The sequence below is a fragment of the Papilio xuthus genome, unplaced genomic scaffold, assembly GCF_000836235.2.
Source record: "Papilio xuthus unplaced genomic scaffold, Pxut_1.1 DF828258.1, whole genome shotgun sequence".
Classification (NCBI taxonomy): Eukaryota; Metazoa; Arthropoda; class Insecta; order Lepidoptera; family Papilionidae; genus Papilio; species Papilio xuthus.
The window spans coordinates 3,851,642-3,877,230 of record NW_013530391.1 but is presented as its reverse complement, the minus strand read 5'-3'; the positions used below and the strand labels follow the sequence as shown (position 1 = coordinate 3,877,230).

The following is a 25,589-nucleotide window of genomic DNA, read 5'->3' as shown; positions in this document are numbered from 1 at the left end:
TCGTAATTTTATTATCTTCCACCACCTGATGTTTAAATTTTGTTTAAAGCAAAACTTTAACATAAGTAAATATGTACTTTTTCATTAAAATACATTACTTTTGTAGTTGTTATTCTTGAAGGAGCGAAAACTTTTGGACAAGTATCGGAGAAAGACAAACTTTGAGAAGCGACTAACAACAAACTGTTGCTCCAACTTTAGGGAAAAGAAGGAGTTCTACGTGAAAGTATACATTTCCACTTGTACAGTAAAGACGTCTTTTTTCACGCACCAGATTCACTATTCACATATATTTTATGAAATACAAGATTTTTGAATTGATAAATGGAAATGAATTATAAATGAGAAAATATAAAAATGTAATTAATAGTCAACATTTTAGCAATAAAAATTGTGAAATATTTTTCAAAATGAAATAGCTATCGTTATGGGCAGACTGTTGACCCGGCGCGGTGCCACTCCGCCATTGTCTCCGAAATTCCAATGAATATTCAAAATGAACAAACAATTCACGGACTTTATGACATACTTCTGAGCCTGTATCGGTGAATTATAAATACTACGGAAGACCCAGTTTCCAAATAAGCCTGAAAGCTTCTTTTAAATTATATCCTATCATTGTTCAACAAGTTCCAGTGTTGTTGCTGATCAATAACTCATTTTCTTGTTTACTTATTCGTTATAAGTTCTGTTTACGTAGATGCCACAAAAATATTCTTGATTATTAATTTAATTAAACTGGTAGGAAGTTTTTCTACGATTTATTTGTTTAGCTAAGCAAGCGCAGCGGAGGCGGGCAGGTGACACCAAACAAACTTTAAAAGTTACCTTAGTGTTTCTTTTTGATAATTATTGAAGAGAAATTATTCGTTTTGTTTTAATTTTGTTATGAGCGAACGTTTGCTAACGATTTCATTTGCACTTCATTAGGCCGAAGCGGGAGCGGGAGCCGACACAATTTCGCAATTAAGCAGCTGCTTTAAAAACGATTTCTCAGTACTTTGAACGTTATTCTGATTGCTCTTTTATTCTTTTTTAATTTTTAAATTAAAACCAAATGCTGGCCGAAGTAAAAGTTTCCTTTAGGGAAATTTCAATTGTTATTCTTTGGTGTTGTGTACACGATTAGTTATGAATGAAACTCAACACAACACATTATTACACATTAAATATACTTTATCATTCATTTCAAATACACTAAATACCTTTTTTTTAAAACAATTGTACAAGTTTGATGTAAAGGAAGATAATTGACCGGTGTTCGCTAAATCAGAAGAAGGTAAAACCAATTATGTGAGAAGTGCGAATGGGGCGGGGGTGGGGGTGCAGGGGAGTGCGGTGGGTGCGGGGGGTGCGGAAGGGGGTCTCGGAGGGCTCACGTACAGCCTCAATGTGCGGGATGTTATTGTTGTAATTCAAATGGAAATTACATTTCCGCTGCTCTCGAGGCCTTTTCGCTTTTCAGATAACGTTTTATCAATTTGTATCCTGCGGAGTTTTCCTAAATTAGATTTATTTTGTAATACATTTTACAAAATTACGTTTCACCTTTATTCTATAATTACTAATTTTATATCAGAAAGCTGGTCATTGAAAAAAGAAATAAAATTCGTCGATAGAACTGATCCATGCTGACGAATGATAAAGGAAGTATTACGAGTATATTCTTTTATTTAGTTGATAATAGTAATTGTTATTATTGTATAATATGTAGCTGTAGTGAACTACTAAACTTTAATCTCTGACATAATTGTAAAGGCGAGAATTGTGCAGACGTACATCAGCCTGATGGGCAATAAATATGTTGCCGAAACTACTTTAGGACAGATTTACGCATTGTTGTGTTCCCGACGCCGACGCCGACGCCGACGCCGACGGTTGTTTTATTCATACGCTTGTTACACGACGGCTCTTATTTAACAGCGGTCTATTGCAAGCGGCGCGGCGGCGGACACGGAAATTTATGGAATGTTTTATTTTTATTTGCGACATTACACCAGCAGGCTGGTTTAAGATGCCCGAGTGTAAATGAATTGTGTACTCACATGCTCTGTTTAGTATAAATAAAATGTCTTATATATTTAATCTTATAAATGTCTTACTTTACTAATATTCGTATCAATGTAAATATTGTAATTTTTCATCGTCACGTACCCTTATTTTATTCCTATATATTTGTAAGTTAACAAATTGCACCTGTAACCGTAAACCAGTACGGGCAACACAAAAGATCCTCGCTCGACTATAAATCACGAAACGCAATAAAGTTACCAATAAAATAAATCTTGGTGACAAAGTACGACACATCGCATGAAATATGACGTGAGCGGGCTCTTAAGGATCCGATATGGCGAACTTATAGCCCCCAGAGCCTCACACATAGGTACACCTCGCTCTGTTGTTCTCACATTTACAACTCTAATCTCTTTGAAACAGTCAGACAGAACTTTTAAGTGCTTTCCAATATAAACCACCTGTTAAATCTTAGAAGGGGAAGAAAACTATACAAACGATGATTTTTTACATGAATTTTATCATAATAAATTAAAATATACGTTAAAAAGAATAATCTGAATATGTTTATATTGGCACAGAGTGGGAGAGCTCTCAAACAGCGGCGTTCAAAGGCAATGAGCTTGTTTCCTCGCGCTGGCTTGTTTCAACGCGAGCGCGGGAATTTCCCTCGCAAATGTATTTATTTCAGCGCGCCGTGCAAATATCTGCGGGGAATTATGCAGCGAATGAAATGTTTGATTTAAAAATAGAGCTCCAGGGAAAGTATGCACCGAATGAAAAGGCGAAACGAAATACGTTCTCTGTTGGCACACTTCAGCTTCCAAATTTATACCTCTCGAATTTTTGTACAGGTCAAAAATTTTATTATCACCGTGTAAAGTGTAAATGTTGAATGCACACTTTTCATCAACACTTATAAAAATATTTTTTTTTCTAAAAACTATTGGAAAGTTTTTATGCGTAGAAAATACAATCATGTTTTTTTAATTCATTAGCTTGTTTTTGTTACCATAGATGGAACTGTGTCTGTCTACATAATATTCATCTATTTCAGGCAGTGGCAGAATAAGGTTGCTTCGGCGAAGCTATTTATAATAAATGTTTTTATTTTTAGTTAATTTTGTTGTATTTTATAGAGGTTTGTCAGGACCGCACAAAATAGAGGTCCGTGGTTTCTGCATATCCCTCTGGGTTAAGAGCTTAATTATGTTGTTGTTGCTGCATTTTGTTATTTTTAATGTTTATAGGTATATTTATTTTTATAGGCCTTAATAACTTTATCAAGGTCATAGTAATAGGGGTTGATAATAAAATTGAGTACACGTTAGAAAAAGCTAGTTATTTAAAATAGCGCCATCTGTCGGTTCCGCGTTATGTAGGCAACAAACGTAAGCCAGGCGTCTAATGTACATTTATAAGTCGACAACACTGACCTCTATTTATAGAGATCAGTAGTCGAAGAGGACAACAGGTAGGTATAACAGATGACACTTTTTACACATTGTTAGTGGGCGCTAGTGAGCTGTCGTAATTACTTTGACTTATGCCCACCAGATAAATTGGCGGTCTATATATGTTTTAGTTTTATATGAATAATTTGAAGACTGGTTAAAATGTAGGAATATATGGTGGTTAAAATATACCAACACTGAACTGCTGAATATCTATGGCCGTGTGTAAATGTTAACTGTCAATGTGAAAGGAAATTGTCAATTTAAACCAAACAAGATAATTCGGTTTTAAAATAATTTAATCACGATATTCTTAAGAATAGAAAGCACATGAGGTTAAAAATGTCTAATAATAAAAAATACAAATGTGTTAATTGTGGTGAGCCATGCTCCGCATTGTATAAAACGTACGGGCCGACAGTATTGAAACTTACTAAATGTGTGCGTAAGTTAATCCAAGTTCAATATGATTTCCTTACATGTTAATTATTGATTTAAAACATTGCTAAACTTATAAATAGAACTTTGCAACCATGGGACATGTATAAATTTACGTCTGTTTTTTGTGCAAAAGTCATGCAAAATTAATAGTCATAAAGAGGTTTAATAAAATATATATTTTTAAATTTCAGATTAGCTGTAAAGGCATAGTTGATAAGTACATCGAATATGATCCTGTGATAGTCATGATAGACCTGGTGTTGATGTCTAGAGAAGCTCAAAGGCACATCCTATATAACACTAAGTTTAAGGTATTTTTAAGTCATTTTAAACAAATATTAGAACACATCAGCCTAAACTACAGATATGTGTTCATATGTGATGTTCAAGAGAGAAAAGAGAAAGCAAGAAAGGTGTTTCAGAACCTTTACTTTTATAATAATAAATTATAAACACACTGTTTGTATATTTCCAGGCATTTTGGAAACTGTTCATAATCCTGATGATGTTGGAGACATATGCAGTATGGCGCAGTGACTGCCTGTTCTCAATAGCGGTCAACACATTATGTGATGTTCGAAATAATTATGCAATAAATGCTACTACTATGTAAGTGAAGAATTTTCTCTTAAACTAAAGCAGTACAAATTTTATATATTATATCTCATTCTGTTTGTCTGCCAAAATTATGTAAACAGTTATATTCTATTACTTATACTCAAAATATCATAAAATCTTATAAAGAACTAAGGAGCAGAACTTTTACAACATAATATGTGCCTTATTACAGACACATACCAATAAGCATATCACTACCGGAGACGTGGCGACACAACTGCAAGGGCTGGCTGCAGGACAGCCGCACTGATGATACTGACCTGTTTATATGGGAAAAAGACTTCTATGTGCAGTTCATATCTACATTTTCTGGTAACTAATTATAATTTGTTTAAGTATTTATGAAAAATAATCATTTTGGTTTTTATATTATGAAGTCTAAAGAAAGTTATAAAAAAAATATTTTTGTTTTTGTTTCAGGTATCATAATATTCATCAGTACAGTTCATATATTAATGAAATTAATACAGCTGTTTGCTACAAAATGTGAAGGTATGTTTTGAATGAATATAAATTAACTAAACACTGATTATAGAAGTCTGGGCAAGATGGGCCGTCACTCCTAATTAATCCAAGTCCAACACACCATGAGGAAGGGGCACAAAGACTTACAATATGCTTGCACACAGTACCACCGAATGTTAAGTGGTGTTGTGACCACCAAGCAGGATGGATCACTAATAATGAGGTGGTATATTTGCAGTGTCGTGCGAGCTACTGCTGAAGGCATTCTCCCTGGGCAACATGAGCGTGGTGTTCCTGCTGCCGGCGCTGGTGTGGAGCAGCGCGGGGCCCGCACACGCAGGCCTCGTGCACTTCGCCCTCGTCTTCCTCTACACGCTTGTTGTCTTCTACAATGTGTTCACTGGTCAGTCAACAATATTCAACAGTTTCTGATAAAAAAACACGAGATCGGACTGCATGCGGGATTATTCCAACTTGATGCTCCTTGTCTCCTGTATGGTATTCACACAATATAGGTTAGATGAAATTCATTCCACTTAGTTTGATGATTGTGCACGCCGGAGATCTAGTATTAGCTATCTTCCCTTTGCTACCATTTTCCTAATTACTAAAGAGATGGCGTGGAGAAATGGATTTGGAAGGAGAAAGGATGAAGGAATTATAAAATTCTATTTCTGCCTTTTAAAAGTAGACTAACGAATTCAAGGTGTTTTTTGTTAATTGAATAATAAATGTAATGTTTACAGTAGTGTACGAGAGGGCAGCAGCTGCGACGGTGTCAGTGATGGTGGTCAGCCACTGCGCCAAGTACCTCACCACATTTTTCAGCACACCCTTCCTCAGGGGCCTCGTGCCCTGAACAATTATACAACAGATGTATCACAGAGTATTTATTTCAAAATATATTCCATTTAAGAATGATTGTTTTGATGATTATACATAATTTTGTTACACACAAATACATGATAATGTTGAAGTTATTCAGATCACGAAACATTTGTCAAGCTGTTGGTCAAATAGGACCACATAAAAATGTATATTTACATTACATATCAATTTAAATGAATTCTTTTTATTCTATAAAATTACATTTTACCTAAGACTGCTGTGGTTATTAAACAGTCATATAAAAGGGCAAGAAATGTCATAAAAATTAAGATACAAAGTTTTCTAAAAAATAGGACTTAGCCTCGCATGTGTTTATGATTTCACTGATTATTATAAATAAAAACAACAATTAAATTAATAGGAGATATCAAAATGACTTCCACATATTTGAAGAATAATAATGTATAAATACTAAGAGTGTGTTTACTTTCTTCTAATCCCTTCATTCTATTATAGTAATACCATGACGACCACGACAGAAACACTTGTTGCACACAACCAGAGATGTTACGAAACATGTGTCAGCAGTGGAACTTCTCACATACAAACACAAATTCACACATGAGTCATAAATGAAATGGAATATTTTAACTTTTGTTTTATAATTACGGGCTATGTCTATACAAACAACTCTATAAAAATGTTTTTTTTTCTCTGTTTCTCCAGAGTATGAGAAAAATTCCAATATGCCTATGCACAGTGGACCCATGCTTATTTATCTTATACCAAACTTCAAATAACATTTGTCATGTAGCTGCCATCGGGAAATACAAAATAAAACTAATATTTTGTTGAACTCAAACAAGCATTGCTGACAGTCTTTGGCTTTAACGTACACAAAGATTTGAACATAACAATGCTTTCATACAAAATAACTTTAAACTAAATGACTAAACATTTGTTAACCTCCTTTGCACCTGAAATATCTAACATAAAATATAATATGTGTTACTTTTTACTAGTACAAAGTGAGTCAAAAATCCCCATAGACAATACAATTTTTTTGCATCTTTTGTAATAACTTTTACTGGATACATATTTATTATTTAATTGAATAGTATATGTTGTATATACATCTACAAAATAACATACTACATCTAGATTGTCTTCAATTTTGTGTAACAAAAATTTAACCTTTATTTTCATTCCTTTGAGAGAGTGAAAGAGAACCACACGGGTATTCATCATCAAAACCTTAAAAATTAAAACATATAATTGCCTTTATACAAAACAATAAGGCAAATATAATATCAATTAGTAATTCCTAAGCAAATTTCTAAATCAATTTATTTGATATTTTGTGCAACATTTCAATGTTATGGTAACTCATGATATATTACGGAAACACAACTAGCCTCTATGTTTTTAATAAGGAAAAAATTAGGAAAGCCTCCTTACAAACTAATAAGGAAGATATTAGGGTTATTCTCTTATCTTTTAATCTCTGTTTTCACTGCTTGTTTAGAAAATAGTTTTGTATGTATGTGTTGACAGTGGAACCTAACAGAAAGGTCAGTGTAGTTTGACATATATGTAGTAATGTTGTATTGGCTAAGCTTCACAAAGATGATAAGAGACACAACAAAGGTAACCTTTGTATAAGCATATCAACTGCACTATAATAACTTTATTTAAATTGAATTGTGTCAATAGCCACAATTATTTGAATACAATTAACAAATGAATGTTCATAACATTTATAACAAAGAACATTAATTACACTTCCGTTCCTCTTATCTTACAAATGATTGATTTTAACATTTCTTAATTATTCTATACAAATAAATAATGAATCATTGTTTGTCTCAGGGGCTTAAAGGTGGATCATCTTGACCGATCATGACGTCTTCATACATTACATCATTATTCCTTTGGGAATTGATTTTCTGGCGGGCATATTCAATCAAATTGTACTTCCTCACCACCAGCACGAGGCCGCACACGATCAGTGCGATGGCGAATATACTCACGACAGCGGCGGTCACGTCGTGACTCGACATGTACGAGCTCGGCGTCTGGCATTCGTCACCGACTTGATAAAATCCTTCCAAACATTCGCAGCTACTTGTTGTCTCGTTACAGAACTGATATTCCCCCGGGCACGGCTCGAGGGAGGTCACATTGCACGACAGGATGAACTCTGTTAAAAAGAACACTTTGTAATACGAACACTGATTGATTCAATTAAATAATTGTTCGATACTCACCCGTACATATACATAGTGAATATATTATTATAATGAGACTATCTGTTATTCTTAATCCCATATTTGCAGCGTATCGTTTATCGAATTAACATCACAAATTATAACGGGATTATCAGTTTTTGTCTATTTACCGGGCACCGAATGATGCGACGATCTCACAGTAAAACAGCAACAAGCATGACGTTTGTAGCTGTCAATGTCAAACTGTTGTTTATCATCTCTCAAAGACACTGAACTTTATAAAATGGACAGGCTACAAGGCGTGGTATTTTGTGTTTATTTGATGTTCGCAATCTTGTCGCTGAAGGCTGCGGGTGGAAGCGATGGTGAGGTCCGCATTAGTCCCAGGGTATAATAATATAGATAGGTAATTTAACGATATAAGTGTCAACAATCCTAACAGATACGTTCAAGTTTGATCAATAAAAAGCTGTGGTTTTCAAGAAATGTCCTATCCATATCATAGAAACCAGGACTCAACGACGTTTGCGTTTTGATACTACTTTGTCTCCTCAATAACAAATTGATTCGTAGGATACCTTTCCATAAATTCGTACGATTTCATGTTTTTATGTATAATGTATATATTAATCAAAGTTTACACAAAACATTCAAGAATTTTTATATAGATCAGTTTTCAGTCATAATAAGTTTTTTTAAGAAAAAATGTTATGCAGTGCTAAACGTTCATCACGTTTCTTTTCACGTACCAGCGTTATGATATATAAGTAAAATTTAATATGACTTTTGTTTTTATAAAACGCTTTTGAACTCTTCACTTTTTGACCATGTGAAAAGTTTAATAAAAATAAAACGACCGCTTAAAATTATTTATTTATTAAAAATTGCCATTGTTTTAATCATTTTGTTAATTTCAAGACTATTTATTTATGGCATTTTCTGTGCATATATCAAGGCTATATTTTGTGACAGAACTTGCCGCGATAGCAGCGCCTCTGTCACCAGTTATGCATTACTAGCTGTCGCCCGCGACTCCGTCTGCGCGGTATTAAAAAAACAATTAGTATTCACTGACGCTTCGCTCCTATTGGTCGTAATGTTATATAGCCTACAGCCTTTCTCTATAACTGGACTATCGAACAAAAAAAATATTTTTCAAATCAGACCAGTAGTTCCTGACATTAGCGCGCTTAAACAAACAAACTCTTCCGCTTTATTATATTAGTATAGATATAGTTGAAAAAGGTAAACTATGTATACACAGTAACTGTCGATCATGCAACACCTATTATATTTATAGTCTGGTTGAATGATGGCGAGTCGCGGACTGCGGGTCATCCACCCGTACATACAATCGAGAATGACATAACGTTTAGCTAGTTCATATCTTTATCTAATTCTTTACAATTCTTAACACTAATAACGTATAAAAATTTTTACAGGTGTCTGAAGAAAATCTGCCGCTAGTGCTACCCACTAAAAGATTTAATTTTTTCTTCCTATTCATCTAATCACATATGTTTTTAGAAGTCATATTCTTCTCCTGCGCCATAACTATATTTTTCCGGCAGTTTATAGTCATCCGGGTTATGTCCGTGGGCTTCAACTCCTCCGTTGCCGTCGCTGCCACCAAGCCTGCAAGTAAACAATTGTATAGTTATTACAGCTTATTGTAAATATTGTGGCTATATATCGTAATTATGGTAATGTATATTGTAAATGTTATGACATATAAGTTTTACATAACTATGCATACTTTAGTTCTTCGTGCTGCTTCTCTTCTCCATATTCTTCGGCAGCTTCTTCATTATCTCTCTTTTCTTCTGGTTCGCGATATTTTTCAGCTGAAAAAGAATGATTTAAATTCACTTCTGTATTTAGAAGAAAATAATGAAAACACAAGTGCTTTTTGTAATAATTGAAATTTATTGTATTCATTTCAATTTAATCAGAACATTTAAGAAATACTTAACAATTGATTGATAAATATTTGTTAAACTGTAACAACTAACAGGATTATGCATTAAAGTTACCTGTTGTCAGCTTAGCGTTTATAAACATGGCACTATGTGGCTGGTAGTTTTGTGAATAATCTATATTCTAATTTTGAAAAGGGTTAACGCTTAGAAGAGCCATTTCAAGAACCTTTTCAAAAGTTTCTGCGGTCTCCTGATAAGTGGGCGGGATCTAAGTTCACCTTTCTCCTGGCGGTGGCTGTGGGCGCCCTCTTGCTCCTCCTTGTCGAGGCCGTAGGAGTCCTCCTTCTCGAACTCGTAGTGGTCGCCCGCCTTCTTGTGGAACGAGTCAAAGTGCTGGTAGCCCTTCTTGCCTCCGCCGGACTTCTTGCGCGCGTACCCGATCTCACCGTCTCCTTCGTTCTCATACGACTTGTGATAGTTATCAGGCTGAAAAGAAGATCACAAACATCAATATAAGCGGATTAGTTACATTTTAAGTGTACAGTGAGCTAAGTAATGTTAATTCTTACCGATGCCGCACGCACTTCCCGAACGTATGTGCCGACTGACATGGTGTCGTCCGCCATCTGCAGGTCGTTCAGTGTCACAGGTAGACCCAGCGCCATGTGCAGGAATCCCAACGCTAGCAGATGTACCTTCATTTTTATTAAATCTGGAATTTTAGGTTTAATTCCTTCGTTATTTATTTTTAACTAACTCAAACATGTTTGATGGTTGTTTGTTTTTGCTTTGACCAGAAATTGATTGGTTATCTCTCATCTGATTATTTAATTTAATCGTGTTGTATCAAATTGAAGAAAATATTATTTGAAGATTTTGTTTAAGCACTATCATACTAAAATGTTATATATTCTTAGTTCTTTTTTACCTTTGTAATTTCTTGGACAAAAACAAGTTGACTTACACCTGGTCGTACAATACAATAAAATCTGCAATACAAACTGTTTATTTTATATAACGTGCATTGCAACCGCTGTTATGTTTCACAACGGCCAGATGTCTATACTTTGCAAAAGGAAACGGCGCCATGTTGCGCGCAAGACTTTTTTCTCGAATGTTCAGTGAAATCTTTTCCCACAGCTCACGCCGCGCTCCACTGATCTGTCGCGTAGCTTAATAAAAATCTGTAATTCGATTCAATTTCTTTTAAATTGCAGAGTTCAAGGACGGTTAACGATTGCGACTACTTTCTCTTTATCTTCTTTGCCTATCTCAGCCTTCTCCTCTGGTTTACGGGAAAGAGTAGTGTTCTTGTTCTTCTTCTTGAAGACTATTTTAATTCAATTTAACCAACGAATATTCAATCTATCAATATCTGCTTACTTTTTCACGGCATCAAAATTTAGTTAATGGTCAGCTCACGACATTATTCGACCGTGAGATAAACAGAACATGTTCGAAATAATTTGTACTACTATAAGTATTTAGTGTGGTAGGCAGAGATGAAAGAATAAATTTATTTTCTTAAACTGGCAGCCTAAATTCGAAGTAGTATTTGTTAAATTTGACAGACAGCAACCTTGATAATTGGAATGCAGTTGAATTGATTCAATACAAATGAATTTTAAAGAAGTCTGGCGACACAACCTTCAGCTCGCCCGCCCGGACAAAAAGTTGACACCAATTCATGATAACACTATTTAGAAATTGTTGTAGAAATTACGAAATTACTAAAACTAATATTTTAACTAAATTCTTAAATTTAAAACAAACAATTTTATAAAACGGAAATAAATGGAATAGTTGATCTCTATGAACAATAAATACAAAAATTAAATTAAAAGTGCTTTATTATTGTTTTCATATTTTTTTGTTAATTTCGAGTTACACCGTGAATTTCCGTGAATTTCACCGCCGTAACATTTGTAATAAAACATATATTGTATCTGTTTTTCAAATAAAATGAGAGGTTAACAATTTGTTTTCATACAAGTATTACGGCGACGCAAGGCCACAGTATGTTATTTGGGGGTATCAGTGAAGGCGGAATAGACGGTGAGCGCATGGCCGTGCCCCACCTGGGGGTAGTTCATCTTCAGCTTGCTGGGGTGGTTGTGGTCGGTGGGTGAGGAGAAGTCGCAGTCGTGGCGCGCCTTGATAGCGTCCCCGAAAACGTCATACACGATCCGCCACTCCTTGTGCAGCTTCATTTCTTCCAACACTTCGATTCTGTTTAGTACATGTTGCGTTATTATTCCCACTCGAAATAATAACATTATATGTAACACAACATGAAATAAGACTAACACAGCGTCGTTGCCGGCGTCGAAGCGCACTAGGGAGAAGCCGACGTCTCGGCCGCGCAGCATGGCACTGCGGGCCAGCGTCTTGATCACCTCCCTGCGCGCAGACACGTCCTCCGGCACGATCAGTATCACCTACATTTGTGGAGACATACTATCTTAGGTAGGGAGGGAGGGAGACACACTAAGGGTGGTGTCATACGAAAAACATAATGACTACCACTCGTTGTGTCATAAAGTGTAAATAAGCGATCGTGTGACGTTGTTCATTGCACTACGAGTACATCACAACTTGTGTCAACACATTGACACATTGACTTTTGCTATCAGCTAACATTATTCACATCAGACATCTGGTTATAAGTACATATTGTGTAACAATTGACAAAAATACTTAATTTGAATGACTTTAAAACGAATAAAAAATAGGGCCAAGGAGCTTGCTTGTAAAGATTTCTCGTTACTTTGAACTTTTTATTAGTTTATTGCAGCAAATTATTTCAGATCATTCTAATTACGGTTTTGTTAGGTAAATGTTATAGTTTGGACTTGTAATTGATGGAATGAAAAAGTGATATTATCTGGTGTAGGTAAGTTGTGAATTCGCGGGAGGGTAAGAATCAAATCGACCTGCAGTATGTTGTGCACGTGATATTTGTCGTGCAGTCCGGGCGCGCGCAGGCAGTGCGCCGTGAACATGAGTAGCTGGCGCGAGCGCGGGCACTGCACGCATCGCGCCCATTTCTCCAGAACGCCCGCGTCCCACTTGCACATGGTCGTGCCCAGCGCCAGCGCGCGGATACGACACGACTTGTTGCTCGTATCCTGCTGCTCCGCTATCATTGAATGGCCTGCACATACCGCCTATAAATTAGCAAAATGAGCCCTCTCCTTTCAAACGCACGAGCTTCGTCATTTCTGCTGGCATAATAATATTGAGTTACCTTGAGCCAAGGATCGGGAGACGTAGTCGGAGAGCACGATCTGCGATGCATTGGAAGGCGCGCCAAGCGTGGGCCATGCGTTGCGCGTGTGGGTGCGGATGAAGGCAAGCACGCGGGGCACGTCCGCCGGCCGCGCACGGCGCACGCGCAAACATATGTCACTCTTTGTGTTCCGCACCTACACACAAATTATCATTAAACTATCTATAAAGAAGAAACGACCGACCGATATTTACCCAGAAAATAAAGTTTGTCAGTAACCTTCAGCTTCTAGAGTAACAAAATACACCAAATGTAGAACTACTTACAAATGCTAGACGAATGCCTCGCTCGTATCTCACCGGACAGCCGTGCCCTGTTTAATAGCTCAAAAACTCGACGAATAATTTTTAAGTCAGCGCAGCGAGTCCTTGCAGTTTGTTAATGTTTATACTACATATAATTTTAATTCTCACCGCAACGTTGGAAGGTGAATCCTTCTTAGCAATATCTGCAAAGCTTCTGGTGAGTGTTTTGAAAAGGTGGCTGGTGCCCGGTATCTTGAGGCAGGCTCGCGTCACCGCCAGGGTAACGTGGCGGATCGTGTGGGACATGGCGGGTGTATTTCTAGTTTCGGGTAGTCGCTGAGGCGGGGCTCAGTGTGATCTTTTCATTGTGAAGGTTTCATCATTACCAGCATATTTGTGGAATGTTTTTGTATTCTAGATTGTTAAATATAATTTTATTTTCTTATGTCATTTGAATCATTTTGACAATCTATTTTATTGTTTGTTTATAATACTGAAATAAAATATTTTCATCCAGCTAGCCATTATTTACTTAATATAAAAATATCAGATTGTATTAATTGTAGAAATTAATTTAACGGCTTCGATCTCAGTACAATCACTTTGTAAGAATATTTTTAATATTTGGTGATAATTGATTTCATTACTTTGTTTCATCTATAGTTGTTATAGCCAAGATTTATATCATTGTGACATATTTCATCTTACAACCTCCCTTCATCGCCCGAAATTTCAATATTATAAAATCAAATAAAAAATGTACAAGAATCTAAAGTAAAGTAACATAAGTATGTATTGTTTGAGAGCATATCGCTTAGGCGCCCTGACGTGCAGCGCCCTTAATGCAGCCGTGATGCCGCCGCCGGCCAGCAACATGGCCGTCGCCAGGTTCAGGCCGCCCTCGCCCTGCGACGTCACACCCGACAAAAAACCGGTATTATTTCCATTGTTTTAAATTTTCCCGCACTTCGTTGCTGCTGGACGTTGATATCTACCTCTTTTTCTTGATTCCTTTGAATTAACCTACTCACAATCCTATACTATGGGCTCTCACAACCTAGTCTGACCATCTTTCCACTTTTTGAGGCCTTGATATTTTGTCTTCTTTTATTTAGATATATTTTTGACTTTTGTTAAGTAAGGTAATTGAACATCTCTGTGACTACAAGTTTGTGTTCGTCATATTGTCCAGTGTTTCGATATGACGAATGTGCGAGTGGAGCGCGCGAACCAGTGCCACTCGAACATGATCCGCCTGTTCCTGTACACGCACTGCTGGCCGCGCGAGCCCAGCGTAGTCGGCCTCTGGATGTCCTCCGACAGCCCCTACCTCGACATCCTCACTGACAAATACTCCAATTCTGGTAAATATTAATTTCATTCTCTCTACAACACTCTGACCTCGATTCGAAAAATTTCAAAAGATTTATATTAGGTGATCGCTTTTTGGCGTTCGAGCAACTGGATCGCACTCGCGAGTCGCGGCTGATCGGTGTGTGCGTGGCTAATAAGCTGTTCCCGTGGATGGTGGCTGAGCTGGAGGAATGGGCCAATTTTACCTACTGCAAGCCCGACCGCACCCGCATGTACTTCATAGCTCACTGCATCAAGAACGCCGACCTCATCAGGAAGTACAACCTAGAATACATTTATGACGTAAGTAAATAATACTGTTTTGTTTTGGTTGTAGGGTTGTAGTTGTATTTATGCTTTCATCAAATGTGTATAAATATACAATTGTAATAGATTTATTCTATACTTAGTAATTACGTCTCATTATGCAGTTGTCTTGATGTGTCAAATTCTGTCAAACTGTATGTATGAAAAGTGCTAGGTAGGAGCTCATTGCAGGTGGAGGTACTCTGCACGGACGCGTCAGTAGCTGCGCGCGGCGTGGGTAAGCGGTTGCTGGACGTGACGCTGGCACACGCCGACGATCTCGGCTACCCTCTCGCACAGGTCATCGCGGTCAGCCACTACGCGTATGCGAAACTATTTCACTTTGCTTATATTTTTGAAGTGTACAATATAGGAGCTTTGCTAAATGTTTTGGGACGTGTTTCCAGTGCGAAGATCTGCGAGAAGTGTGGCATGAAGCGCGAGTGGTCAATGGACTATGACGACTACGTGGACCGCACAGGCCACCAGGTGTTCTTTCCGCGACGGCCGCACCTCAGCGTCGCCGTATACTCCAAGTTCTTCGACCCAACCAAGCCCAAGCCGCTGCCTTGCAAACCACCTTATCTGTGATCTGTCCATACGCTTCCTATTCTGTGTTTTGACATTATTTATTCAATGAAAACTGTTTACACAATCAAATATTACAGAGCGTGAACTTTTGTCTTTAATTTGATAGACAAAACTTAAGGTTTCAAACGACGATATGTAATTGGGATTCGATCCTAATAAAATAACAAAACATTTCTTTATGTTTTTATTTACAAGTTACAAAATGATACAAAGTCTTAAAATCTTGTATACATCTAATTCCATTAATACATTTTATGGCTTGTTCGCTCCGGGCTTATATAAAACATCAAAATATCTATAGGTAAATAAATCATAATCATTGCAATAATGGGCACTATTAATTATCATCATGCGGAAATAAATGTGTCGGCAGAAAAGAAGTCAATAATTATTTGGAGGTTTTGTTTAGGTAACACATTACTAGATTTTGTGCGATTTCCCATAAGCTATAAACAATTTTTTTTGATACTATTAAAAATTAATTAAACGAAATTGATTTATTTAAATAGGTAATCAATTTCAATTGAATTTCGGTATTACAAAAATTTCGTATAATTTCACAATGTTAGAGCATTGTGAAAATTATAACTATTCTGTTAAATAAGTTTAACTTGAGAACTGATAAATATTAAAAGAGGTATATATTTTCTATGTCTATAACTAACAACTACACATAATTTAAATACCAGTTATAAAAATATTCATGAATCTACATCACATAAACTTAAATTCAATCAAGTTATATATAACTTCATTATCTTGATTACATCTATAAGATATATTTGGCCCCAACAATATAACAAATTCTCACAGTCAAAACATGTATGATATAACACCATGTTGTATGTATATGAGGTTTCATCCAAGGATGTTCCTGACGAGGCTGTGTTGTTGCGCGGTTAGTTTTTTGCGTCGTGTCCCCAGCTCCTGCCCCCGCCGCGGCCCCCCTTCTTGCCGTACTGCGAATGGTTCTCGTGGTGTTCCTCGTGACCGTTCTTGCCGTTGTAGCCCTTGTGGTCAGCGTCGATGTGCCCCTTGTTGCTGTACACACATTAATTGACAATTAATTTCTAGTTAACACCTGATGGGATGCGACTAACATTGGCTTCAGTATCGGTCCGATGTGATATATTGAGTCAGTGTATTCATGCTATACATTAATATATGGAAGTTAACATGTGCAATGAACGGAGCCAAGTTGAGACACAGTGACATGTTGCATAATGTACATGCCAATACAATATATGTACAATGCGTTTCTGTACTTTTGACCTTGGCTAGGTGATAGTACATTTAGCCAGTTCTTGAAGTCAAATAATGATCGTGTATTCATTTGTTATCATAAATCAAGCTAATTGTAAGTGTGTAAAACTACTAGTGTACTCTTTGAATGAACATTGTCTCGTGTACCTGTATCCCTTCTTTCCGTGCTCGAGGAAGTCATGTCCTGCATTGAGGTGATGCGCGCGCTTCTTGCCGCTCTCATTTGAGGCGTGCTTGGCGTTGAACTTGCCGAAACGGTGGTGCTCGCCGCTCTTGTGGAAGTCGTCGTAGAACTTGTGTTCCTTCTTGAACTCGTCCTTGTGGTACTTGTTGTGGAAACCTAACGCACACACATACAAGCAAATTAAGTTTATTATGCTAAGCTCTGTCATATGTATATGACATTGTATCATCATCAGTTTATTTTGTGTGCATTGCGCGGTTTGCGTCTCTCATCAGACTTTTCCATTGTAACTAGTTGTTAATGAACAAATTGTTTTTGTTTCCTTAAAATTTACTTGAGATTCTTCTTGAATACGTGGTAAATTTTTTTGTCATCCATTATTAAAACAATAGTCGACGACCTTTAACATCATAACATTCGACTTCCTTTGCGTATTTCGATGCTTAAAAAATTAAACAAAAAAGTAATAGGCATTATTTCTAAATTTTTCTAAAAGATTTGTTATGGACTCCAAAGAATTGACATTTTAGAATTATAGGATCCGCATGTAATACTTAAAACTTAAAAAATGATCGCATTAGACATTAAAATCAAATTTAACATGATTATAACTATTTAATTGAAGAAAAAATCAATTTTTGTTTATAATTTCCATTGAAGTTATTAGTGCGGTACTAATAAACAATGTCTGCGACGAAAAACAAGTGATCGCATTACCGCCCGAAGCTGTAGCCGCGGCCGGGGTCATTGAAATGCGATGAAAAAAACAATATTACGTAAGAAACAGTCCGCTTTCACTGACCGCGGTTACATTTCCTCGTATAATGACCGTGTAATTCCAAGTTATTCGTGGAAAAGGTTATTAAGAGCTCATTTGCAAAGCTAGGAGCCGCAAACCGTTTGCAGACAATCTGTTAGAACTGTAATAACGCCGCCGTAGGATTTGTGTTTATGTAATATCTTTTGTTGAATTGATTGGACGTCATCATATTAAATTGTTAGGAACTAGTTCTCTAGTGAGAGAGTTCTCTAGTTGGTATAGATAAATATTTCGTAAATATATAAATAGGCGATATTGACATCATCATAAATGTCGAAAGTCGTCTCCAAAGTATGGAAATAATGCAGCGAGCGTGGAACACTTGTCTTATTTGTACTATTTCTATTTACATACTTGTTGATCATCAGTGACACGTGTTTGTATACGACATCTTGTTGCTTTAAGATCGCATACAAAGTGTCTAGTCTATAAGAATATATAGTTTACCATACATACAAACATACAACAACCATCTTCATACCATTGATGAAATCGACTTTTTTGAAAGTAATTTTTTCAAAGCGAGTTTGAAAGTTTATCCACTATTTATCTCCTGCAGTTAGAAGACATGCTTGGACTTTTATTCTGGCAAATACCTACGTATTTTAATGTTACAATCTTAAAAGCTTACTGTAACGGTTGTAAAATACATACTATAATACTTAGTTACCCTTAGTTTTGTGGCCTTTCTTGTGGCCCTTCTTCTCGGCAAAGTTGGATCCCCGGTGTCCGAAGGCCTCCTCCTCATGGTCGCCGGAGTGCGCCGCGCGGTCGTGGTGCTTGCTTTTCTTGCCCGCAGCCTCCTCGTACTCCTTGCGGTGCTTCTCGTCCTTTTTGAAACCCTTCGCACCTTTGTCTACGTAGTGGTCGGAATCGAATCCCTTGCTTGCCTGTGAATACGATTTAATTATGTTACATCTTGTAACTTCTTGTTACATATTAACTGCTACTACACATTACTTTGGTTATATCGATTACTTTCATTTTCGTTATAAAGAACTGCGCAATGCAATTGAACAATAAGTTGGAATTGTCGAATATTATTTTTGTGTTAACAGTTTTTGATTATTATTCTTAACTACTTATAAATATAGATAAACAAGGACGGACAATTAATACATTCACACACACACACACACACATAGACACACACACACATACACATTGGGACATTTATCAATACATACACGAATATAACATACATATACCATAACCACGACATTAAGAATGCTATCACTTACTTTATGAACATACATGGAACTGAAAAACTGAAACGTGCAATCAATTAAAATATAATTTATTTGAACTTGTAAATGACGTGAATCATAAAATATGTAAATCATAAAACAATGTTTAGTCTGTTAGCCGGATGACACTGTCTGTGTTACATTTTGTAAACTTTCAATTGTTTGAATTTTTTGTTGAAAAACCTAAAACAGTGAATGTGTTCAGTTTGTGTTCGAGCTATTGTTTCATCAGTAAACTTCCTGTTAATATTTTAGCAACAAGCACTATCTGTATTATACTTTACACACTAAACATTATTGACTACACTTCGGCATCTAATTTAGTTTACGGTCATAAATTAACAGGCAAAAGCTAGTTAGTAGCTATTGTAATAACAAAACAGAGATGAGTTTCGTAATTACATAAGTGAACATGAACTTTATTTATTAATAATTAGTAATCAGTCCAGTGTTTCATATCTGTATGTAACACATCACTAGTACTGGGCCTTTTCCTGAATACAAAAAGTATTGTTTTCAGTTTAACAATTTAATTAGTGTAATAATTTATCATCTAAGGGATTAATGCATTTAAATATATTCTAAAATATTTAATTGGGATTATTCGACTGCAACCTCGACTGATGAACACCGCAGAGTTTTGTTTTTATTTAAAATGTCAGTTTCTCATCATGTCAAGTAAAAATAATTAAGATCAATTTATAGTTGTAGTTTATATTTCATTAATTTAAGACAACGCGGTGAAGTAATAATAATATTTCAATAGGATCCACATTTACTGATAATTAAAAAATGCTAAAGCGTGTCAAATTTTGTTTATAAATCGATGGAGAGAGGAAAGGGGCTCCGTCGCTCTCGATGTTCAATGGAGCGAGCGACACGTAGAAGACTTTTTGTCCTAAGTATTTGCACAATACGTTTTATTCATTGCTTTGTGGAAGCTGCTATGTTTGTTTCACAAACATTAACATTGCCTCCTCAATGTTTGTAAAGTGCAACAACTTTATTTGAATTAATAAGATTGACAATGTTGTCACACCTTACCTGTACAATAATAGATCACCGAAAGATAAATAGTATTTTTTCTTCTAACGTTATCATACATACAAACTATTGCTAACAAGTTATCGACTAGGGTTTTGTTTCTCCTATCTAACAAGAGAATGTGTCTACTTTGGCTTTAGCGCTCACCTTTCCGCCGCGCTCGTTATAGTGGTGTCCCTTGTTGGCGTGTCCGCCGCCCTGCGCGATCCAGCCATCGTCACGTAGCTGCTGGCGGTGGCCTGCCGCACCCGCCGCGCTCAGCTGGTCGTCTGCTAGGCGACGCGGAGCCGGTCCGCCAGCACCCGCAACAGGTGCTAGCCCGCTCGCCGCCGCGAGTGCTACCGGACCCGGACCCGACTCCGAAGCGAAGTTAGCCACGTGTGCGGGGTTAGCAACATTTAAGGGAGTCTTTTGGAAGGAAGCTAGTGCGGCCGGCGCGGCCGCGAACTGAGCGGGATTGAGAGACGGCACATGGGCACCCGGCGCACCGGATCTGCGACTCACATTGTCGTCGAGTTGGGATGGCGCAGCGTACGCCCTGTGGTAGTGGTCGGCGCTCGCCGCCAGCATCTCCTCGTAGGGCGCCGCGGGCCGTGCGCCCTCCTCGTGGTACTCGTGCACCTCGTACTGGTGCACACGCCGTGGCCGCCTGCCGCGCCCCGGCTCTGCGGCGGCGTCACGGCGCACGCGCTTGTGGCAATCGGGCACGGTCTCCTCCTCCTCGTCGGCGGCACGTGTCTTACGCTCGTGCCGGTAGTCCTCTTCGTTGTAGGGCTCGTCGAGCTCCTCCTCTTCCACCCAGGGCTCCTCCCCGAACTCGGCGACGGCGGCCGCCGCTAGGGCCAGCAGGAGGATCAGCGCTGATCTCATTTTGCGCTCACTGTGTCCAATTGGATTTTCTTTTTTTATTTTATACTAGCGGACGGCCTTTCACCGCGTTGACTAACTCGATTGTAAAGGATCCGTTGCCAAAGTGTTACGGTATCGGTTTTTGCGCGTGCGGTGTGCAAACGTCGGCGTGGAGCGCGCGACTGCGGCCGGACTGCGGCCGGACTGCGACCGGCGACTGACGCCGCTGCGAAAGCGTTGTTAACTCGCTTCAAATCGCTACCCCGATGCTTATTATCGCGAATTTTCTAAAAGCTGTTAGAAAAAAGCGGCCGTGAACATTGGTGATAGTTAAACTAATTCGCTGTGGGGCGAGGTTGCACAAGAAGTGCGGAGGCGCGCTTCGCTCGGCTGTGCCGGCTCGAGTTTCTTGACCTACCTTCCAGCGCGCCATTTATTCATATTTGCAGCTCCCGGGCGCCGCGTCCTTTGTTTGTGTTGTTTTTAGATAGGCGTGTTATCTTCGCGCGGCGTGGGAGAGCAAATTAGTTTAAGATGTGTAAGCGCGATGTGGACAGAGCACGCTGCGGTTTACACCAAATACAACTGCGAGATTGACGTATTTATCTTAAAACACACTGAGATTTCTTAATTGCTATATGTTCTTTTAAAAAACTTTTTTTCTAATACATATAATAATAAATATTTTACACCTTCTGGGGCAATTTTAATTTTCTTTAAAATCTTTGTTAGTTGTATTGTTTTTTTTTTATTTCATATTGATTATTGACTATTGGTTATTGACGATAACATAATAGCTTTTTTTTAATATAGCAATATTTGTAGGTCATCGGTTACAAAATTGCCCCAGAAGGTGTACAATTTTAAAGTTTAAAAAAAAATGCCATTTATTTTTTTTAATACCCAGAGCGGAATTTTTATTTTATTTTTCTGGTGACCCTTGTGGCCACCCCTATCATCCCCCTTCCTATGTACGTAACCTTTTGGGACACCCTGTATACTTTATGAAAGTTTGAACATTTTTACAACAGTAAGCAGCAGCAGTGTCTGGTGTACACAATATGTATATTTGCGAAGCCTCATCTGAAATCATAAAACATATCACCTCTGTGCAATCAGTGTACACCGCCTCCTGCCGTCGCCGCGCAGCGCCGGGTGACTAACACAACCAATTATCTAGATAATTGCATAACATCTATTTTTTTCTGTTTTTTTTATCTTTTACGTGATCAACTTATGATATGAATCAGTGCTGTATTGCATAGAAATTATCGATAGTTGTTAATTGGACATTATTGGATTTGGACATTAAAGTTGCATACGGATTTTGAAACGTCTGCTTTGTTAGTAAGGAAAATTATATGTTTACGCGCGCTTCTTCTCGAGCATGTTGCCAGTCTCGCGACTTCAAAACGCATGTTGCCCACCAGTAAATAGATGTTGCAATGAGGTGATATTGATAAAATTAGTTGTGTCGATATGTTGTGTGTTACATCACTTGACTTCTCGATACTTTATTGATTAACTGTTGCGTCAAGTAAAGCGGTGAAGTCCGTCAGATAGAATTGAGAATGCCAGCCACAATTGCATTTGTTAATGTCCGGCTGCGTCATCTGGCTGCAACTTTTAATATTTTATTTTAATTCGCAAGTCGTTTTAATTTAAACAATGCAGTCACGTCGTGTATTGCAACAATTTAATCATTGTGTAAAAGTTTCTTTACCTACCCTCAATAATGATTTCAAAATAATAGTAAAGTAACGCCATCTGTTAAGGTAATAAGTAAAAAGCATTAAGATAAAAACTAAGGTCAAATAATTTTTAAAATAATTCAAAATACTTAAATGTATGACATTAAAAACTTTTTCTTTTAAATTCACGTAGTACTTAATAAAGAAAGTGTCATTTTTCAAACTTCCTATTTGATTATTTTATCAGTTAACGTTTAGTGAGTGTCACATTTTTAACCTTTAATAACGACATTCGCTGAGGCTGTTTACAAAAGCAACACAAACATTTGTAATCTTATTTAGTTATAATAACATTATGATGAAGGTAAGTATTTGGCAAACAATGTCTGTTATTGTCGGTGTTACCAGGTAAGTAAGAAATGCATTTCACTGCAATAAACTGACTATGGAGTTTATTGCAAGCGCTAAAACAACGCCAGAGATGACATCAAATAAGTGGAAAATATTGTAATGGCTGTCGAGAAAACCAGACTTTTGTGAAACATCGCAATACTTTTCACGTGTTTTACTTTTATTAATTTACTTTATTTTTTATCATCTTTTTAATTTAACTGCAATATTCATAGTGGTTAACGGGTTCTTCCTTGGATTCATTCTAAGAAATCTACGCTAACGTTTCCCTTAGAACAGTAAATAATTCTGAGAGCTACAGTGAGGTGTATTCTAGAAGGAATTTAAGATTTTGAACTTCAGAAATTCAAATAAATTTGATTTTCATTCAGACTAATGTATAATGACAGCAATAAGCACATAATCAATTAACTAACTCAGCTTTTGAATAACAAAGTCATTTTAAGCATTAAGGACAGAAATGATAAATGACAAAGTTTCACCTAACTTCGCATTAGATACACCTGCAGAAATAGTTGAAACAATCAAAGGCTTTACACTAAGTGGCGACGAGAGCCCACCTGTGTGGCCAACTTGAAATAATGTCGCAACTATTTGGCGAAATTTCACTTTGACACAGCACTCCTGTTGGCAAACTTGCTGAAATCCGTTCCGAAAACATCCCACCGAAGTTCGAAGTCAAAACAAAGTCAAACAACTTGTCAACAGCATTAGTGAACTATCGTGTAACACCACTTTGTGGTCGTTGATGCAGATGTCCGGTGGAGGCCATTACTTATTTGTTTTATTATAAATAAATTAAATAAATACTCGATTGTATTATCTTAAATGATTTTGTTTTAAATGACACAAATAAAGAATAAATAAATAAAATACAGTTTAGGTATAAGAAGTAGCGATGCTTCCTTTATATTGCCTCACGTTGACAACGTGTGATGCGTAATTTAATTTGTCGCAACAAACTAGTCTCAACAAATATGACAAGTTCAGGATGTGTTGATGACTAAATGTAAACGTTTAATGCAGAGATTATTGCAGATATCTCTTGCAAGACTCTTACCAACTCTTACCAACGCACTCAGGAGGGTAACGTTTTTTGTTCCTATGTATAATAAATTGTACGTATGCCGGGGTGTATGTATGTAAGTTTCAATATGAAGCTCGAGGCGACATTCCATTCGTATTTTTATTCTTGAATGTCATATTTGATACTAATTTTTCTTAAATTTTTAATTTGAAATCTCAATGCATTTTGATGTTGTTTTTAGTTTAGCACCTTCATAGATATATGCGTTTTATTTAATAGATAGATTGGTAAAATATCAAATGTGATGAATTAGTCAAATAAATATACGTCTTGACTGAAAACTATCGACTATTTTAAGTTAGAGAACAATAAGTTTGTTAACTACTAAATGGTATCCGTGTTGTTAACATTGTCAACGGTCTGTTTCACAAACTGTAAAACATGTTCAAACTATTTGAGGAACGGTGGTAGTACGTTACTTTGACAACAGAGTTACAGGGACCCTTGCCGAAAACATTTGAACAAGTTTGAAGTGGAGACAAAGTCGTCGGTAAGTGACTAACAACATTAGCAAACTATTGCCGTCGCCTCAACTATTGCTCGCACGTAATAAACGACCTGCTAAAGCGATGCTCAACACAAACAAATAAAACTTTGTATCGAACAATCAAAATTATTTTAAGAGAAAATTGAACGAAAGAGTTGAGCACTTTTTAATCGTTATGTCGACGAAACTGAAAGAACAAGTATTTCACTGTCATTCAAATATTATATATTTAGAAGTATAGCAAACGAGCTTATGACGAAATAAATATTAAATACTATACACAATTGGTATATCTCAGAAACTTTACGTTTACTATATTACCATTGGCGGTAAAGGATTTTACAATAGAGAGTTGCTAATTCATTGACCTAAATAACAATGGGTTGAATATCTGCTAACGGATAAAGTATCGTCAGTTTTTTATTTCTCAACATAGATAAAGATGGTAACAAATAATAAAATTAAGGATTCTAAATCCAAACTGAGGAAGGCGAATTTTCAATTTAAAGACAATGTATTTATGAATCGTAGTCTTAGATGTAATTGTAAGTGGGCGTACAATAATTTAACACAATCATAATGCTAGCTAGGGATCGGGTCGAGAACGAGCCTCTGCCTAAGTTAGGGCTAAGTTAATTTGTTTTTAATGAGACAGTTTGCGCTTAAGTACCATTAAGGATAATCAAAGTGTAAAATCGCTTAGCGAAATAAAAGAGATTAATAGCGTCGAAGTTATTCGGATTCCCTTTTGTATTA

General features: G+C 36.9%; 6 protein-coding genes across 7 annotated transcripts; 2 read left to right on the top strand and 4 right to left on the bottom strand.

Annotated features, from left to right (window-relative positions):
* Positions 1–3,665: 3,665 nt before the first annotated feature.
* On the top strand, positions 3,666–7,444 carry Arv1 (ACAT-related protein required for viability 1). Of its 2 annotated transcripts, none has more exons than XM_013306294.1 (7): positions 3,666–3,908; positions 4,100–4,219; positions 4,384–4,517; positions 4,699–4,838; positions 4,947–5,018; positions 5,230–5,394; positions 5,738–7,444. In XM_013306294.1, exons 1-7 carry the CDS (start codon positions 3,798–3,800, stop codon positions 5,848–5,850), a joined length of 855 nt encoding a protein of 284 aa, XP_013161748.1. In that variant the 5' UTR covers positions 3,666–3,797; the 3' UTR covers positions 5,851–7,444. The 2 variants fall into 2 exon arrangements, with proteins under 2 accessions (XP_013161748.1, XP_013161749.1); XM_013306295.1 differs by having other exon boundaries at positions 3,666–3,912.
* Positions 5,869–8,275, bottom strand: LOC106113495 (uncharacterized). The gene is made up of 2 exons (XM_013306296.1): positions 8,087–8,275; positions 5,869–8,019 (listed from the first exon to the last, which is right to left on the bottom strand). The coding sequence occupies exons 1-2, from the start codon at positions 8,145–8,147 to the stop codon at positions 7,685–7,687; spliced, it is 396 nt and encodes a 131-aa protein (XP_013161750.1). The 5' UTR covers positions 8,148–8,275; the 3' UTR covers positions 5,869–7,684.
* Positions 8,276–8,943: 668 nt separating this feature from the next.
* Positions 8,944–10,981, bottom strand: LOC106113419 (uncharacterized). The gene is made up of 5 exons (XM_013306161.1): positions 10,895–10,981; positions 10,536–10,678; positions 10,245–10,452; positions 9,804–9,891; positions 8,944–9,682 (listed from the first exon to the last, which is right to left on the bottom strand). Exons 2-5 carry the CDS (start codon positions 10,665–10,667, stop codon positions 9,571–9,573), a joined length of 540 nt encoding a protein of 179 aa, XP_013161615.1. The 5' UTR covers positions 10,668–10,678; positions 10,895–10,981; the 3' UTR covers positions 8,944–9,570.
* An 817-nt stretch (positions 10,982–11,798) lies between these two features.
* Positions 11,799–13,973, bottom strand: LOC106113409 (uncharacterized). Its single transcript, XM_013306148.1, has 5 exons — positions 13,669–13,973; positions 13,214–13,391; positions 12,900–13,120; positions 12,274–12,404; positions 11,799–12,195 (listed from the first exon to the last, which is right to left on the bottom strand). The coding sequence occupies exons 1-5, from the start codon at positions 13,804–13,806 to the stop codon at positions 11,988–11,990; spliced, it is 876 nt and encodes a 291-aa protein (XP_013161602.1). The 5' UTR covers positions 13,807–13,973; the 3' UTR covers positions 11,799–11,987.
* A 229-nt stretch (positions 13,974–14,202) lies between these two features.
* Positions 14,203–15,923, top strand: LOC106113491 (uncharacterized). The gene is made up of 5 exons (XM_013306292.1): positions 14,203–14,434; positions 14,693–14,864; positions 14,936–15,156; positions 15,352–15,482; positions 15,567–15,923. Exons 1-5 carry the CDS (start codon positions 14,291–14,293, stop codon positions 15,748–15,750), a joined length of 852 nt encoding a protein of 283 aa, XP_013161746.1. The 5' UTR covers positions 14,203–14,290; the 3' UTR covers positions 15,751–15,923.
* LOC106113492 (transcription initiation factor TFIID subunit 1) lies at positions 15,921–21,701 on the bottom strand. The gene is made up of 4 exons (XM_013306293.1): positions 20,456–21,701; positions 18,688–18,907; positions 17,161–17,353; positions 15,921–16,791 (listed from the first exon to the last, which is right to left on the bottom strand). The coding sequence occupies exons 1-4, from the start codon at positions 21,176–21,178 to the stop codon at positions 16,650–16,652; spliced, it is 1,278 nt and encodes a 425-aa protein (XP_013161747.1). The 5' UTR covers positions 21,179–21,701; the 3' UTR covers positions 15,921–16,649.
* Positions 21,702–25,589: the final 3,888 nt, after the last annotated feature.

What these genes read in the sequence shown, in the direction of transcription:
- Arv1 (XM_013306294.1), top strand. Translation starts at nt 3,798, where the DNA reads ATGAGGTTAAAAATGTCTAATAATAAAAAATACAAATGTGTTAATTGT. An exon ending in TATATAACACTAAGTTTAAG is followed by an intron (nt 4,220 to 4,383) that starts GTATTTTTAAGT and finishes GTATATTTCCAG; the next exon opens with GCATTTTGGAAACTGTTCAT. An exon ending in GTTTGCTACAAAATGTGAAG is followed by an intron (nt 5,019 to 5,229) that starts GTATGTTTTGAA and finishes GTATATTTGCAG; the next exon opens with TGTCGTGCGAGCTACTGCTG.
- LOC106113495 (XM_013306296.1), bottom strand. Translation starts at nt 8,147, where the DNA reads ATGGGATTAAGAATAACAGATAGTCTCATTATAATAATATATTCACTA. An exon ending in TTCACTATGTATATGTACGG is followed by an intron (nt 8,020 to 8,086) that starts GTGAGTATCGAA and finishes TCTTTTTAACAG; the next exon opens with AGTTCATCCTGTCGTGCAAT.
- LOC106113419 (XM_013306161.1), bottom strand. Translation starts at nt 10,667, where the DNA reads ATGAAGGTACATCTGCTAGCGTTGGGATTCCTGCACATGGCGCTGGGT. An exon ending in GGGAAGTGCGTGCGGCATCG is followed by an intron (nt 10,453 to 10,535) that starts GTAAGAATTAAC and finishes TCTTCTTTTCAG; the next exon opens with CCTGATAACTATCACAAGTC. An exon ending in AAGCAGCACGAAGAACTAAA is followed by an intron (nt 9,683 to 9,803) that starts GTATGCATAGTT and finishes GTTTACTTGCAG; the next exon opens with GCTTGGTGGCAGCGACGGCA.
- LOC106113409 (XM_013306148.1), bottom strand. Translation starts at nt 13,806, where the DNA reads ATGTCCCACACGATCCGCCACGTTACCCTGGCGGTGACGCGAGCCTGC. An exon ending in ATTCACCTTCCAACGTTGCG is followed by an intron (nt 13,392 to 13,668) that starts GTGAGAATTAAA and finishes ATTTGTGTGTAG; the next exon opens with GTGCGGAACACAAAGAGTGA. An exon ending in GACGCCGGCAACGACGCTGT is followed by an intron (nt 12,196 to 12,273) that starts GTTAGTCTTATT and finishes TGTACTAAACAG; the next exon opens with AATCGAAGTGTTGGAAGAAA.
- LOC106113491 (XM_013306292.1), top strand. Translation starts at nt 14,291, where the DNA reads ATGTATTGTTTGAGAGCATATCGCTTAGGCGCCCTGACGTGCAGCGCC. An exon ending in TCACACCCGACAAAAAACCG is followed by an intron (nt 14,435 to 14,692) that starts GTATTATTTCCA and finishes CATATTGTCCAG; the next exon opens with TGTTTCGATATGACGAATGT. An exon ending in TGACAAATACTCCAATTCTG is followed by an intron (nt 14,865 to 14,935) that starts GTAAATATTAAT and finishes GATTTATATTAG; the next exon opens with GTGATCGCTTTTTGGCGTTC.
- LOC106113492 (XM_013306293.1), bottom strand. Translation starts at nt 21,178, where the DNA reads ATGAGATCAGCGCTGATCCTCCTGCTGGCCCTAGCGGCGGCCGCCGTC. An exon ending in ATAACGAGCGCGGCGGAAAG is followed by an intron (nt 18,908 to 20,455) that starts GTGAGCGCTAAA and finishes TCGTATTCACAG; the next exon opens with GCAAGCAAGGGATTCGATTC. An exon ending in CACGGAAAGAAGGGATACAG is followed by an intron (nt 16,792 to 17,160) that starts GTACACGAGACA and finishes ATGTGTGTACAG; the next exon opens with CAACAAGGGGCACATCGACG.